Source organism: Sorex fumeus, unplaced genomic scaffold (assembly GCF_029834395.1).
Source record: "Sorex fumeus unplaced genomic scaffold, SorFum_2.1 ptg000003l, whole genome shotgun sequence".
Classification (NCBI taxonomy): Eukaryota; Metazoa; Chordata; class Mammalia; order Eulipotyphla; family Soricidae; genus Sorex; species Sorex fumeus.
Genome location: NW_026606060.1, coordinates 40063479 through 40081184, shown reverse-complemented (window position 1 = coordinate 40081184; position 17706 = coordinate 40063479). Strand labels below are relative to the sequence as shown.

General features: G+C 37.7%; 1 protein-coding gene across 2 annotated transcripts in view; it reads left to right on the top strand.

Annotated features, from left to right (window-relative positions):
* EEA1 (early endosome antigen 1) overlaps positions 1 to 17706 on the top strand; it is a 143128-nt gene that overhangs the window by 24933 nt on the left and 100489 nt on the right. The window contains exons 3-4 of one of the 2 annotated variants that reach the window (XM_056115456.1): positions 4889 to 5014; positions 13654 to 13769. In XM_056115456.1, the coding sequence (XP_055971431.1) occupies positions 4889 to 5014; positions 13654 to 13769 (242 nt within the window). The remainder of the gene's footprint in view (positions 1 to 4888; positions 5015 to 13653; positions 13770 to 17706) is intronic. The other variant, XM_056115465.1, reaches the window with a different exon arrangement.

Here is a 17706-nt window from a genome sequence, read left to right as displayed (position 1 = left end):
CCCTATTCCTGCTCTACTGTTCAACATGATTTCTTTCAGCTATCTTTTTTTTTGGACTTTTTTTTCTGCTTTTATGGGTCACACCCGGCGATGCACAGGGGTTACTCCCGGCTTTGCACTCAGGAATTACTCTTGGCGGTGCTCAGGGGACCATATGGGATGCTGGGAATCGAACCCGGGTCGGCTGTGTGCAAGGCAAATGCCCTACCTGCTGTGCTATCGCTCCAGCCCCTTTCAGCTATCTTATAGAAAACTCTCTGATGCTGAAACTTGGTACTTAGGAGAAAATTTTTTTCATTTTCCTCATTTGTCATATTCCCTACATGTATAATTCCTTCTCATATGGTTCCCATCCTTATTTATACTGTTCTTTTCATTTCTACTGCCAACACCATTGCTTACCTAAACTGTAAGATCTTCTACAATGTTACTTTATAGTTCTCCAAAGAGTAGCCAGAAATAGAATCAAATCAGTTCTCTTCCTAGATAAGAAATATTCATTGACTTCTTGTTGAACAAAATAAATTAAAATATATCTTATTTTCCTTTTCAAGATCATACATAATTCTTATGCCTATCTGCCAAATTTTATTTTTTACTTTCCTGATTGTTCACTTTGGCAGCTCTATCATTTATTTTATTCCTTTAACAAAAAGACCCTTTTACATGTCTTCTATACTTGGAATGTTGTCAGACTTTCGCTTTTTAAGGGACGGGCCCTTTTGAAAAAATAAAAATGAAAAATAAATAAAAGGGTATAGAGATAGTTCTAAGGGTTGGAGCATTTTCCCAGCATGAACAAAGCCATGGATTCTATCCTGACACCTCATGCCCTATAAGCATCCTCAGCTTTAGGCTTGGTAGTCTCTGAGCATCACCAGGGTGTGACCCTGCTGACTTCGAGGTCCACTGGGCTTATTATTGACAGAAGTGGAGCTCTCTCGCATGGCTGGAGAGGTCTTCCCACATCAAGTTTTTTAAGAACTTCTGAATTTCAATTCAATTATCACCTCCTTTTAAAAAATATTTAAATATATTTAACATAACATATAACATGTGACTGAATAAATTTAAGGAATATACTGTCGATTTTGTATAGTTTTGTATTGTAATACTGCCATTGTAATGGTAACACCTTTTATAAACAAGATTTTTTTTTTGTGTGGTGAGTCTAATTCAGGTCTAGTATGTTAGGAAGTGTGTTTATTATAATGTAATATAATACATATTGGATACTTTTTTTTAATATGTAATGTGCTTAAGGGTTTAATCATTTTCATCCCTTCCAGTGGGTACTTCTTAAGTCACACTATTACCCATTTACGCTTACATCCATTTTTTTTTTCCTATGGCACCATGATTTACCAAGTTGTACATAATACAGTTGTTCCAGGTCTTGGATATTCCAACACCAGCACCACCATTTATCCCACTAACTGTATGGCTGTCCCTCCACCAGTCTCTTCAGGTTCCTCCACCACTACAGATTGCCCCCTTGCAGACTCAAACAGATTTACTTCATATTGTTTGTTACAACACAAAGACAAATGAAATTATCAAACCTTAGATTGATAGTTGTAAATTTGTGATAATAGTATCTCACAGTGATATTACTAAAGTCATTGTCTGAGGGACTACTCTACTGGTTAGAGCTAGTTGAGCCTTCTGTGGTATTGTTTAGGCTCACTGAGCTGAGTAAAAGAATGAAAAAACTCTTTATTTTAGTGGAGCTTTTATTCTGTTGAGTAGAATGTTAGGTAAAAAAAATATGTTCATAGCCCCACAATTAAAATTAATGAGAAAAAACAGGGTAGGGGTCTTAGAGTGTTTTGGGTAGTTGCAGTACCCAAGTAGGATTGTCAGGGCCAACTTGAGAAGGGGATAGCTCAAAGGAAGGAAGTCAGGAAATGAGTCATTGAATTTCTGGCACAGGCTTGTTCCAGGCATGTGGAGCAAGTCAAGAGCCTGTGAGGTGGCTCATGCCTGACATGTTGAAAAAAAAAAAAAAACAGGCAGGATTCTTGTGGGTAGGGCTTGTCAGTGAAGTCATCAGGCCCATACCTTGCGGTGGGGCTTCTCTTGACAGAGCTCAGGGACCATGTTCTGAGAACAAATCCATGGCTTCAGCATGTGAATAAGCATTCCATCCCTTTGAACTTTCTTATTTTTGTGGGACGGTGGTGGTGGTGTCATACTTGGCAGTGCTCAAAGGCACTTCTGATCATGTGCCCATGGGATACTCCTGGTGGAGCTCAGTACTTAGAGGACCATATGTGGTACCAGGAATTGAACTCGGGTTGACTGCATACATGGAAGCATCTTATCTATTGTACTGTATCTCTGACCCTAAAGTGTTATTCTTGGACTATAAGAAAAGGTGAAATACTCCAGTTCACTGCAGTTTGATTGGAACTGAAGGCTCTCATTTTAAGTCAGAAGGAGAAGGACAAATATCTATGACCTCATTTACCTGTGGTATAAAGAGAAATAAAACAAGGGAATTGTCATTGAATGATGCCAAAACCTTTGCTTTGGATTATAAAACTAAGATTACCAAGAAGGGGATGGGGGAAGGATGAGGTGGACTAGATGTAATATTAAAACATTGATGGAGGGTCTTGAGCATTTTGATGGTAGTATGGTATAGAAACTGTACCTCAAGATCGTAAATGTTAATATTATTGTAAACATGTTACCTAAACTACAATTATAATAATGATAATAATGATAGTAATAAATAATCAGGCAGAATAGTTTTACCCAAAACTGCCTATGTATGCCTATTTCCTACCACAATTGCTTGTCCTTGTCAAAGAATTCTTTCTCAAACCATTTTGTTTCTTTTTTGGTTTTTGGGCCACACCCAGCTGTGAGCAGGGATTAATCCTGGGTCTCTGGTCAGGGGTCACTTCTGGCAGACTCAGGGAACCCTATGGAATACCAGAGATTGAACCTGGCTTGGCTGTGTTCAAGGCAAACTTCACACTCACTGTACAACTGCTCTAGCCCTTTAGTTTCTCTTTTTTTCTGTAATTGTACATGAATCAGTTAATATTTGTTGACTACCTGTAATGTCTCAGGTACTCTACTAAGCCCCATTTTACAAAATTGAAGAAACATTTAGCAGAGTAAAGTGATTTTCTTGGGATTCCATAGTTAACACTGGTTAAAATTCAAATCTACATCAGCTTCTGACGCCAAACTCATGACATTATAAACTTTATAAAATGTTTTCTTATTTTCTCCCTGATGGTCTTATTCCTCTGTTCCCTTATTCTTCTGCCATTACTAATTAAGAGCTTCCCAAGCCATTATAACAGCCCACATTTTAAAATATATTGTCAGGTATAGGATTTTTAATTTTTAATTTTATTTTGTATGAAGTGGTCTGGGGTCACACTGAATGGTGCTCAGGGAATATTCCTGGTGCTGTGCTCAGGGATGGGGTGACTCCTGGGAATACTTGGTGCTGGAGATTTGAACCTGGATTTGCCACATGTAATGTAAGTGTGTTACCTCCTATAGTAATTCTTTGGACCATGGGTATAGAATTTTTTAAAGTAATTTTGTTTTAAGTTAAAATTGTGTGTGTGTGTATGTGTGTGTGTATATGACATCAGGTATAGAGCCCAGTTTTTCTTTGGAGCAGAGTTTGAGGCACATCCTCAGGTACTTAGGGACTATTTCTGATTTGTGCTTTAGGGGTTTTATGCAGTCTTATGAATGGAACCAATTGGTCAAAAGACTGCATGCAAAGCAAGTGCCTTGCCTCCTGTACTATCAATTCTGGCTCCCAAGCCCAGTTTGTAAGAGATTTTATTTGACTCAGGAAAGTAGTTATATGGTCACCTTTTGGGAGTTTTGGATATGGATAAGAATAAGCTCTTGCTTTTGTTTTAAGACCTTTATTTTGGATGAGACCATCATTAAAGGTATTGTATCTGCCAATCATTTGTTTATTGATTTATTTTTGAATCGATTGTATATTTTATTTTACTTTTTCTTTTCTTTTTTTTTTAAATTTTATCTTATTTTTATAAAGTTGTTCACAATAAGTTATTACATTTAATATTCAAACACCAATCAGTCCTACCACCATTACACTTTTCCATCACCATATTTTGAATATTTCCATCCAAGCCCCAAACTGTGCTCAAAGCAGAACTGAAATAATTTATTTTGTATTGCTTGTTATGAATAATCTGCTAGAAATTATTCAAAAAATTCTCCTTAGATAAAAGTGTGTGAAGATTATTTTATTTCACCCTTGAATCATTAAGCCCTTCTATAAGAGATTACTAACATATTAAAGGTTGAGCCTTGTGTGCATATATATGCATATATTCTCCCTGATAAACCCCATCAAATGCTGTGTGCTACTCTTGGTAGATAAGTGGTGTAAAATATGAAATTTTGTATGGCTATGAATGTGGCCATGCACTCCACAATTCTTAAATTAAAAATACGGTTACATAGCAGATTCACTCATGGATGATGCTTGTCCAAGCCTGTCTGCCAATCATTTATTGATTAGAAATAAAAACTTGATAATGATAGTGCTCAGATAAGTAAGGACAGTGTTATAGATAAAAATAATAATTTAAAACAAAGCTATAACTACTTTTTACATAATAAGACAATGGGAATTTACAGCATAAAGATGAGAACTAATTTTATAAAAGTTGTTACAGCTTTACTTGAAATTTCCCCCTTATTTTTATGTAACTATCCTTCCTATAGATCCTTTATTTTATGTGGTTATTACTTTAAAAAATTATTTCACATAAAAAGAATCTACTCCTCATTTTCCTGTTATATCTATTTTTGTGTTTGTTTTGTTATATGAATACTTCTTACATATATCATTATAAAAGTTGTTATTTCACAGGGTTTCATCTGTCCATTATGTATGAAACGATGTATAACCTCTATTGATTTGTCGGAGCATTACCAGAAAGTACATGCTGGAAATGAAACAAGAGGACAGGAACTTCTTAATGACTCCAGTGTTACTGTGGGTCTTGTATATTTTGTTTTTGCAGCTTGGTTATGGGTTGCTTAAAATAGCTGTGTTTTTCCTAGCCTTGGTGTTGCTTAGCTTTCTTGCTACAAGGAGATATGGATTGCTTTAATTATGCATGCTTTATAAAAGGCTCAATAAAGAAGAGAGGTGCTTGGGAAGCTGGCTTAATTTCTCTGTTTGCACCCCCCCCCCCCTTTTTGTGAATTTGTAAACAGATATGAAAATTTAAGGTAATATTTGTATATAAATTGTGCCATGAAATTTGAAATACATAGCGAAATGTATTTTAGCATTTGTAGGTTACATCTTCATTATTTTATAGTTAGTGTTTTTAAATGAGTGTATGTAAATTCTTTAGGTAATGTTGTTCTTAAATAGAAAAAGAACTTGGACTGTGAACTGCTATTATCATTATTTGGGAAAATAGACAGTATGAGACTCAGATTTACCATTCTTTCAATCTTGTTTTGACTCTCTGAACCTGAGGGAAGTGACAGAATGACACATCATTAATGGTGCATCTCCCAGAAGTAGTGTGTGGGCTGCTACCTAGGTAAAGTTGGAGTTGGGAGCCAGTGAGGAAAATGTTGATCATTTTTAGGTTAGAAAAGTTTTCTAAATATAGCTGCTTTTTTTTTTTTGAAAGTCACTGGAGTATTCTAAACACAGAGGAAACATATTTTGGGCTCTTTCTTTCTTTCTTTCTTTCTTGCTTTCTTGCTTTCTTTCTCTTCTTCCTTCCTTTTTACAAAACTTATAAAATAACAAAACTTTTTGTACTAGGGAAGATAGAAATTTTGACATTTCTATAAGGCAATTATAATTCCTTATAATTCCTTACATAATTCCTGTATGTAATCACATTATATATATAAATATATGTATTTAGCATTTTGACAGTTGTCTTTCTCCTTGAACATTAAGTCAGTATCTTTTCTTCAAGAGCTTTCATAATTAAAGTGACGATCTCATCTTCCTGCCATTTAAATAAGAACTTTACTTTTTTTTTGCTTTTTGGGTCACACCCAGAGATGCACAGGGGTTACTCCTGGCTCATGCACTCAGGAATTACTCCTGGCGGTGCTCGGGGGACCATATGGGATGCTGGGAATCAAACCTGGGTCAGCCATGTTGGCTGCGTGCAAGGCAAACGCCCTACCCGCTGTGCTACTGCTCCAGCCCCAGAACTTTCCTTTTAAACTGTAAGGATACTTGGTACAGTGGGAATAACATAAACATCAAATTAGATAATTTCTTATATACAGTGTATCTGTATAAAGAAAGGGCTGTTGACATTTGAAATCCAGAAGTAAGGAATTTATTTTAATTTTAAGTCAATTTTCTGTTTGGAAGTTAGTGAGATTTAAAATGATTAAGGAAATTGAAGCCAGAGTGATAGTATAACAGACAGAGTACTTGTCTTACTTGTGGCTGACCTGGATTCTATCCCATATACCACAAATGGTCCTCTTTGCACCACCATGCGTGATCCCTGACCTTAGAGCCAAGAGTAAGCATTGAGTACCACCAGGTGTGGCCATAACAGATAACAAAAAAGAAACAAAACAAAATAAAAGATTAAGGAAATATATGTAGTTGACTGTTTTTAAATTTTGCTTACAATGCTTTTATGGAATTTCTAGCTACTTCATTCCCCTCAGTAGTTTACAGAAAACTGAGAAGTCTATTAATATTCAGATTTAGTATTCACAAAACCATGTATTTCATTCACGGGACATCTTTTAGGCACTCAGTCTGAACTTCTTAAATTAGTATATTTTAATTAAGATTTTACAGATTATAATTGGTTTACAACACTTTATAAATTTTTGGAGCACAGCTTCATACTTCTATATGTGTCTCTCATCACATCATTATCTTTCCCATTACATTTACTTTTAAATGACTGATACACTTTTAGTAAACTTTTCTCTTAGCACACATCATTTTCACCGATAGAAGGCTAGCATTGTTATAAGTAGCATGCTAATCATTTTTATAAAAATGAATCTAGAACTATAGGATATGGGTTCAGGAATTAAAAGAACTTAGCAGAGTTAATGGAGTAAAAGACATTTATTAAGAGATATTTATGCCTCTGAGACATTAAGCAAAGATTAAATATCTAATATGGTAAGGAAATATGTTTGTTTTAAAGAATTTTTTTTTAAATTAGAAATGCCCCTAATTGAAATTTTATTTAAGCATGCCAGGTGTAATCACATGGAAAATTCAATTTGGTCAACTGTATCTATTCAATTTATAAAATTTCTAGGGATGAATCAGATTTTTCTGGGTGATTAACCTAGAAGCTTTAAAAGGTATGACAATACCTTCATAATGTAATCATTAGCTTCCTGACATCTTTTATATCTAAATCCAAAACCTGGAAATAGAGACAGTTGTCAAAAAGCCCACACTGAGAAGATTAACAGTGTAATTGGGATGTGGACTCTCTGAGGAGCGCTATAATTTATTTGTCTTCTAGTTATTAGCAGGGCTGGAGCGATAGCACAGCGGGTAGGGCATCTGCCTTGCACGCGGCCAACATGGCCGACCCGAGTTCGATTCCTCCGCCCCTCTTGGAGAGCCCGGCAAGCTACCGAGAGTATTCGATATGCCAGACACAGTAACAACAAAGTCTCCAATGGAGATGTTACTGGGCCCGCTCGAGCAAATCGATGATCAACGGGAGGGCCTTTACTTTACTAGTTATTAGCAGAATTTGATACACAAAAGAGAAATGAGAGGCTTAGTATTTTAAGGGTTTATGTGCTATTGTATTAATGGTATGTTAATAGAGTATGCCACAAAAGTTGCAGGCCATAAGTTATAAGGATGCCAAATAAGCATCATGGATAGCCATTGTGAAACATGATTATAGAGACAATAAAGAGTTTTGAAAAAAGAAAACGTAATGTCAGCTAGAATAATATACAGACTGGGTGCATTAATTTAGGCAGAAGCGCCCCAACAGTTTCTAGAGCCTAATGGCATTATTCTGCACATCCTTAGTACTGAGATATTTGCACATTTTAGAAATTTCATAGAAGAACATTGTATTCACTCATCCACTGCCTTCATTCTAGCTCTGTGATTACAACACAGATCTGTTCCCCATATGTAGTGACACTGTTTCTTACCTTTTCTGCACTTTGTTCAATACTATTCTATTTACTTAAAAAGTCTTTTTTAAAAAAAATCTCTGGCAAAAAAATTTCTATTCATTCTTTAGTACTTAATTCCATTATGTTATAGATTCATATCCCAATATGTGTGTATATGTGCATGCATATGTAAAATATGTATGTGCTTGCATTTTGTTTATAGCATTAACTGCTGCTTTGCAGAGTCAGGTACCCCTCAGTTCTTGTGGATTTTTTTTCTTTTTTAAATATATGTACTTGTATACAAGGTTTGTTTTGTCTGGTAATATTTGTCTACATTTTGATATCAGTACTCAGTGAGCCTTGCTTCTGCCACATAATGTGTGTAGTGAGAATATAGTATTTGTATAGTATCCAATGAAGGAGCTTTTAAAATTTTGTTTTTGTATGTTCAGAGTACTTACCTCAGATGAGAGGTCTTAATATAAAAGCTGTTAAAACTTTACTGTTTTTTTCCCATCAAATTTTGTATCACCTGATTCAGTCGTTTTATTAAATAATTATGGTATGTAAAAATAAAGAGCAAGTTCAAATGGTACACTAGCCACCAGCAAGACATAGGTGAAAGATTTCAATCTGTTATGTATCAAAGTTAGTGTAGAAACACCACAACTTAACAAGGGTAGGTCTCAAGATAAAAGCAGTATATGGGTTTGTGTAGAGCACATGCCTAGAATGTACAAGACCATGGGTCTATTTGAGCTGGAGAGATAGTATAGCAGGTAGGATGCTTGTCTTGCATGAGGTTGATCTTGGTTCGGTCCCCGGCACCACATATAGCCCAATAAACATTCAGGAGTGATCACTGAGTACTAGCCAGGAGTAAGCCTTAGCAGCACTTGAGTGTGCCCCCCTCAAAAAACAAAAACTAAAACAAAACAAGGTTATGGGTTTGACCCGGTACCACATGGTTATGAACACAGACTCTGTATATGACTTTCCAGGTGCTCAAGAACTACATGCATGTGTGAGATCTGTCAGTAATTATTAAGAAAGTAGCACTATATGCAAATGCGCGTGAATAAGAGATTCCCACATGGCAGAGCCTGGCAAGCTACCGGTGGTGTATTCGATATGCCCAAGCCAGTAAATACAATGGGTTCCATTCTCCTGACCCTGGAAGAACCACCAATATGGCAACATTAAGAAAGATGAGGAAGGAGAGGCTCATAAAATCTCAGGGCCGACCTAGGCTGCCAAAACGAAGAAGGACAAAAATGATTGTCTGTATTTTCAATGCACGTACGCTGGCATCGGACGAATCCATTGAGGACTTGATGGTGCAAGCGTGAAAGATCAAGTATGACATCATTGGTCTGACTCAATTGAGAAGGTGTCAGTCACATCATGCCATTTTTGACACTGGGGAAGAACTGTTCCTCGGAACTTTTGTCCTCGGAACATGTAACAAAAGAGGTGTTGGTGGTGTGGGTGTCCTTGTCAACACGAACTTGGCCATTGATTCATTCAAATGCTAACAACCCGGATCTGACAATTACACTTGAATAGATGTGAATAGATAGAAATTGCCGGCAGTTTTTATCTTTGTTGTCTACGCACCAACATCCAATTATGATGAAGGAGAAATTGAGAAGTTCTACATGGAGCTGGAGAAGTTCTATAAAGAAGACCATGCCTTCTACAAGATCATTGTGGGTGATTTTAATGCCAAGATAGGACCAAGAAGATCAGCCGAAGAACTTCACATTGGGTCTCATGGCCTAGAATGGAATGAACAGGGTGAGAGACTGTCAGTTCATCATGTCGACCAAGACCATCCATGGTAACTCAATATTCTAGAAGGCTGAATCTAAACGTTGGACATGGGAGTCTCCTGGTGGACGATTCCACAACGAAATAGACCACATCATATTCAATCGACGGTTTTACCTGACCGATGTCGCTGTTGTCCCAAAATTCCAAACAGGATCAGACTGCTGTCTCCTTTGTGCAAAATTCTACTTCACAGAGCGGGGAGAAAGGGCTGAAAAGTTTAAGAAGAGAACTCTCAGAACAACCACCAACTGGGAGCTCTTTGGCACTATTGCAGAAACATGAGAAGATGCTGTCGTTGACAACCCTCCATGATTGTGCGAGGAATGCTGAGAGAGAGATAGCCACAAAAAGATGACTGTCTTCATAAACTCTCGAGCTCATTCGCCAACGTGGCTTGACTCAAGCCTCAGGCAACTGCAAGTGAACGTCCGAGCTTGCAAAGCAGTGCACAGAAGCAATAAAGGAAGACCTCAAATAGAGAAGAGCAGCAGAGCTAGCAGATGCGGTAGAAGCTGGGAAAAGCATTCACAATGCCCGCCTATCCTTTGCTAACTACAAGACCAAGATGATTGCCCTCCGACGTCCTGATGGATCTGTCACATCTTCCAGAAGGGCAATGGAGAAGATTATTCATGACTTCTACTCGGGTCTCTTTGATAGCCACTTCCACCTGCTCACATATCAAATTCCGCAGGATGGATATGTCATTCCTAAAGTTCTCCCTTCCAAAATCCGAAATGCCATTTCATTGGTAAAGAATCGAACAGCACCTGGCTCAGACAAGGTCAGACCTGAACACCTGAAGAACCTGCCACCAGTACTCATCAATACACTGGCTTGGCTCTTCACACACTACCTGTCTGAACACAAGGTTCCATCCCAATGGAAAACCAGCAGAACTGTACTACTGTACAAGAAGGGAGACATCCACGACATTGGCAACTATTGCCTGATCTACCTATTGTCTGTCGTCTATAAGTTGTTCACTCGAGTCATCCTGAATAGGATTAGTAGAATACTAGATGAAGAACAACCATGTGAGCAAGCTGGTTTCCGAAAAGGATTGAGCACAATCGACCATATCCACATGATAACCAAGCTCATTGAGGTTTCTCGGGAGTTCAAGATGCCACTCTGTCTAACGTTCATTGATTTAAAGAAGGCCTTTGATTCTGTTGAGACTGAGGTGGTCATCAAGGCCCTAGCCAAACAGGGCGTTCAAAGTCAATGCATCAGGATCCTCCGTGAACTGTTTTGTTGATTCACTACCAGTATCTCACCATTCTACAGGGAGGTGATTATTGATGTGAAGAGAGAGATTCAGCAGGGTGGGACTATTTCACTGAAATTCTTCAGTGCCACCCTCGAGAACGTCATGCAATGACTGGAATGGGAAGGAATGGGAGTGAAGATAGACGGTCGGCAACTACACCACCTCTGCTTCGCTGATGACATCATTCTTATAATACCAAGCTTCACCCAAGTGGCACAAATGCTAGCCTACTTCGACTGTGAGTGTGGAAGGGTCGGACTACAGCTGAATCTAACGAAGACAATGTTTATGAGAAATGGTCTCGTTCCTGATGTTCCATTCACTCTCAATGGGATGAACATCTCCGAATGCAATAGTTATGTGTACCTAGGTTGAGAAGTGAACATGACTAATGATCTGGCACCTGAGTTTCACAGGAGAAAGAGAGTGGCTTGGAACGCCTTCAAGAACATCGAAGAAATAGCTAAGAGGACAAAGAACCTCCGGCACTGGGCACATCTCTTCAGTTCTACTGTTCTTCCTGCATTAACATAGGCCTCAAGACCTGGGCCCTACACAAACATGATGAGAATGCTATTGGGGTCTCCCAAAGAGGAATCCAAAGAGCTATGCTTGGAGTATCACGCTTCACTCAAATGAGAGAAAAAATTCAAAGTTCTGACCTTTGTCGATGGTCAAGAATAAGGGACACTGTCTCATTTGCCAAGGCGTCAAAAATCAGATGGGCTGGACATGTAATGAGATTTGGAGATGACTGCTGGACTAGAGTCATTACTGACTGGATTCCATGGGACGTCAAAAGATCACGTGGCTGCCCACCTATGAGGTGGTCAAACTTCTTCATCAAGACCCTGAACAATTGAGTTGAGGCTCTTCGTGTTCCTAGAATGAGCAGATGCCATTGGACTATGTTAGCACGCGACAGGGATGAATGGAGACATTACTGGCGCCTGCTCGAGCGAATCGATAAATTAGGGGATGTCAAGTGATCAAGTGATGCAAATGCACGTTAATAAGAGATTCCGTGATGTCTTAAAGGAAGCATAGGCATTTTAGTATTGTTGAAGCATATGTACAGAGAAGTTTCTAGAAACCAGGACTTTATGCCATATATAAAATTTAAAAGGCCCTCCCGTTGATCGTCGATTTGCTCGAGCGGGCCCAGTAACGTCTCCATTGGAGACTTTGTTGTTACTGTGTCTGGCATATCGAATACTCTCGGTAGCTTGCCGGGCTCTCCGAGAGGGGCGGAGGAATCGAACTCGGGTCGGCCATGTTGGCCGCTTGTAAGGCGAACGCCCTACCCGCTGTGCTATCGCTCCAGCCCAATGCCATATATAAAAACACTGGAATTATTCGTTTTAATACTTCACTAGAGTGTACATTAATTTTATTTTTTGTGGTGTTAATCTTAGGTAAGGAAATTTGTAGCTGATGAGTTATTTAATACATTGCCTTTTTAGTCATCAAAATATGTTCTTTTTTTTTTTTTTGATTTAATTTTTTTTTCTTTTTTATTAGTGAAACGACATGAGGTACAGTTGTAGATTTACAAATTTTTGTGCTTGGATCTCGGTCATACCCCGATCAAATACCCATCCCTCCACCAGTGCCCATTTTCCACCACCAGGATAATATCCCTCCCCCCCATCCTCCCATCCCCCATCCCCCCCTGCCACTGTGGCAGGGCATTCCCCCCTGTTCTCTCTCCAAAATATGTTCTTAATCCTTTGTTATTTCAATGAAGTAGATTGTAATAGATATTATCTTAATAATTACTAGAGAGATAATCGAGAGAGAGAAAGGCTTCTCTTTTCTCAACAAACCTCAACTAGTCTTCTAGATTAAAATAACTTCTTAGATAAGAATTTTTGCCATTTTTAATTTATTTAACCTAAAAGATGGTTGTAAAGCTTGTTATATTTCATAAACTTCTATTAGCAGTGCTCAGGGCTTGCCCCTGATTCCATATTAGGGGTCACTCATGTTGGTGCTTAGGGGACCAAATACAGTGTGTGTACCAAGGATGCAAAGTAACCCTATCTCTGGCTTCACCTATATTTTGTTAACTTTTACTATAATAGAGAGACATAATATCAGTGTTTAGATTTTTTTATTTTTGGTTTTTGGGCCACACCTAGCAGTTTCCAGAAATTATTCTTGGTTCCATGCTTAGGAGTGACCTTCCCCCGACCATATGTGATGATGCAGATTTGAACTAGGTTCAGCAGGATGTAAGGCAAGTATCTTTATTCCTGTAGTATCTCTCTGGCCCCAGAATTTAGAGTTAACACCATAAATTATGACTTAGTTAATGGTACTATTAGTGTCAATAAGATCTTGGATTTTATTTTATAACATACTAATTGTTATTTTGCAGTATTCTGAAATCTTGATTTTGCCTCTTTCTGCAGGGCTTCATATGTCCTCAATGTATGAAATCTCATGGATCAGCTGATGAACTTTTCAAACACTATGAGGCAGTTCATGATGATGGTCATGGAGGAGAGGCTAATCTTGCTTCAAAGCGGTAGAGTATAATTGTTCTGCAGTGTGTAGTGTTACAGACATATGTTGTATTGTTTAATCACGAAGAATTCATTTGTAAAATTTGTAAGTTTTTTTGTAGTATTTAATTTAAATATTTATTTCTTTACCACAAAAAATGATAATTTTGGCTAGAAATTATATCACCACTTACTCGTGTAGTAATGTTTTTGTTTATGTTTAAACAAACATTACAATGTTTATGTTTTTAGTGAAACTTACGTTATCAAGAGAGGTTAAAATATTTAGCAAATTCTGCTTAATTCATGCTTTATTTGGAAATTTGTTTTAATAAATTGTTAGAATAATAAATTTAGCCAATAATTGAAATTTGGTAATCATTAAAAAATAATTCTAACCATTAGTGTAAACACACATGCATATTTTGCTCCTTTGCAATTTTGCCTGACCGTATTAAGAATTAAACTATAATTACTCAGAATAATATTCAACAATATAATGCTTATTTTCTGCCATTGGTCATATTTTTTAAAAAAATTTTATATCCTCACCAAGGAAGAAAACTTGATTTCATTTTATGTATAAACATTTTTCATTTTTTTTTCTTTAAGCCACACCCAGGGTTTCTGGGGCCATACTCAGTGGACCATGGCTTATGTGGTGCTAGGATTGAACCCAGGGCCTTATACATGTAAGCATGTACCCTGCTGCCTGAACCACATCCCTGACCCTTTCATTCTTTTCTTAGAGAAAAAGGCTCTTGTTGGCTGGATAATGTGCATTTAGTGAAACAACACCAAATAAAGGAAAATCGGACCACATAACTTTGGTTGATAATTTAGAAGTGTAAAATAAGGATATTTTAATATCGTAAAATATATGAGAGTGGCCAGAGGATTAGTACAGAGGCTTGCTTTTTATGCAGGTGATCCCAGTTTGTTCCCTGGCACCAATTGGTCCCTTGTGCATCACGAGGCTGAGCTTTGGAGACCCTTGAGCACTGCTGGGGTGGCCTTTGTATTCCTAGGCACTTCAGAAACTGAATAACATAGATCCCTTACATAAAAAGGTTCACATTAAATGGCTCACATTCAAAGGTGTATTGAGAGTGCTGGAAGTGGCCCTGGACCTCCTGAGCATCATGTGGGAGGACAACCCTCTCCCTCATGCATATATAATATATATATATATATCTCCACACACACACATATATATATATATACATACACACATATACATACATATAAATATAAGAAAGTCAGTGCTTTTTTTAAGTATATATTTCCTTTTTATATGAATATTAATGTTCTTTCATGTTTTTATGTGTGAGTTAATAATTTTGGTACTATTTTGTCAATTTGGAGATAAAATTTATTCTTACTGAGTCACATTCACTGTCACTGTCCTCCTGTTGCTCATCGACTTGCTCGGGCGGGCCCAGTAACCATATCTGAACACCCATATCTCCACCAGTGTGCATTTTCCACCATCAGAATCCCTCCTGCCATTCCCACCCCATCCCACTCCCTGCTCTGTGGCAGGCACCTTCCTTCTTACTCTCTGTCTACCTTTGGGCATTATGGTTTGCAATATAGATACTGAGAGGCCATCATGTTTGGTCCTTTGTTGACTTTCAGCACAGATCTCCCATCCCAAGCAATCCCTCCAACCATCATTGACTTAGTGGTCTCTTCTCCATTCCAACTGTCTTTTCCCCCAGCACATGAGGCATTCTTTCAAACATGGGGCGATCCTTCTGGCCCTTGTCTCTACTGTCCTAGGGTGTTAGTCTCATGTTATTTTATATTCCACAAATGAGTACAGTCATTCTTTGTCCCTCTCTGATTCATTTCACTTGGCATGGTACTCTCCATGTCCATCCACTTAAAAGTAAATTTCATGACTTCATCTTTTCTAACAGCTGCATAGCATTCCATTGTATAGATGTACCAAAGTTTCTTTAACCAGTCGTCTGTTCTCAGGCACTTGGGTTGTTTCCAGATTCTCGCTATTGTGAATGGTGCTGCAATAAATATATATAAGTGCAGATGTCATTTCTACTGTGCTTTTTTGCATCCCCAGGATATATTCCCAGAGGTATTGCTGGGTGATATGGGAGCTCAATTTCTAGTTTATGGAGGAATGTTCATATTGTTTTCCAAAAAGTCTGAACCAGTTGGCATTCCCATCAACAATGAATGACGGTTCCTTTCTCCCTGCATCAGAGCCAGCACTGGTTGTTCTTTTTGATGTGTGCCAATTTCTGTGATGTAAGATGATATCTCATTGTTTTGATTTGCATCTCCTTGACAATTTTCGATGTAGAGCATTTTTTCATGTGCCTTTTGACCATTTCTTTTTCAAGGAAGTTTCTGTTCATGTCTTCTCCCCATTTTTTTGATGTGATGGAAGTTTTTTTCTTGTAAAGTACTATCAGTGTCTTTTTTATCCTGGATATTAAGCCCCTCTCTGATGGATATTGGATAAATAATTTTTCCCATTCCATGGGCTCTCTCTGTATTTTGGTCACTGTTTCTTTTGAGGTGCAGAAACTTCTTAGTTTATTGTAGTCCTATTTGTTTCCATTTGCTTGGTCAGTGATGTTTCATCCTTAAAGATACCTTTAGCTTAAATATCATGGAGGGTTCTGCATACATTTTCCTCCATGTACCTTATAGATTCAGATCTAATACTGAGGTATTTAATCCATTTTGATCTGACTTTTATGCTTGGCTTTAGAGGTCGGAGTTCATTTATTTTGCATGTAGCTGTCTATTTTCCCCAGCACCACTTGTTGAAGAGGCTTTCCTTGCTCCACTTCACATTTCTTGCTCCTTTATCAAAGATAAAGTGATCATATACTTGAGAGTCTGTGTCAGAATATTCAACTCTGCTCTTCTGGTCTGTGCCTTGGTCTGTGGGTCCGTTTCTAAACCAGTAACATGCTGTTTTAATTACTACTGCATTGTACTAAGTTTGAAGTTGGGGATGATGATGCCACCCATCTTCTTTTTCTTTAGCTATTCGTGGGGCGTTATTGCTCCTATGAATTTCAGGAATGTTTTGTCTATTTTGTTGAAAAATGTCATGGGTATCCTTATAGGGACCACTTTGAATCTGTTTAATACTTTGAGAATATTACCATATTGACAATGTTAATCCTCCTGATCCATGAGCAGGGCATGTGTCTCCATTTCCTACTGTCCTCTTTTATTTCTTGAAGTAGTGTTTTTTAGTTTTCTTTGTATAGGTTTGTCACTTTGCTTTTTCTCCTTGAACCTTTCCATTCATTATTTAGTTGGGCTTATCATTCTCCTGAAATTGCTTCTCTGAAACCAAGTTATCAGGGCTTTTTATATTGTTTTGTAACTAATTTTATTATAACAATTTATGCAAACTTTAATGGTTTAAAACTATTACAATTTATAACTTCTCCAGTTCCTTGGGTTGATAAGATGGTTCTTTTGTATTGTGTTGTAGACAGGATTGCTAGAAAAACCAGAAGATTTGATCCATTCTCACATTTATGACTGGGAGTTTTTGGATGTTTACTAGGAGCACAGCTGAGGGTGTATGTGAAGAGCTCCAGAGTTTTCCTTCATTCTGTGTTTTCTGTGTTGTCTTTTAGACATATTTATAGAGTAAATTGATGGGATGACAGTGATACAGTGATACAGTTGTAGTCTAAGAGCATTCCAACAGGAAAGAGCATTAGTTACTAGCCTCCTAAATCTGGATTTAAATGTTAGTGCACCATTTCCGTCACATATGTTGTTCAGATTAACCACAGGATTGCTCACAAATCGGGGGCCAGCTCAGATTTCAGATGCCAAGAAGTTTTATTCCAATGGAAGAGTGGCTTTTTTGCATATGACAGGGAAGAACTTGATGACAGCCGTATTTGCATCTCTTAAAAATATGGCAGTGCTGGCTTTCTTTCCATCTATTCTTTTGAGATG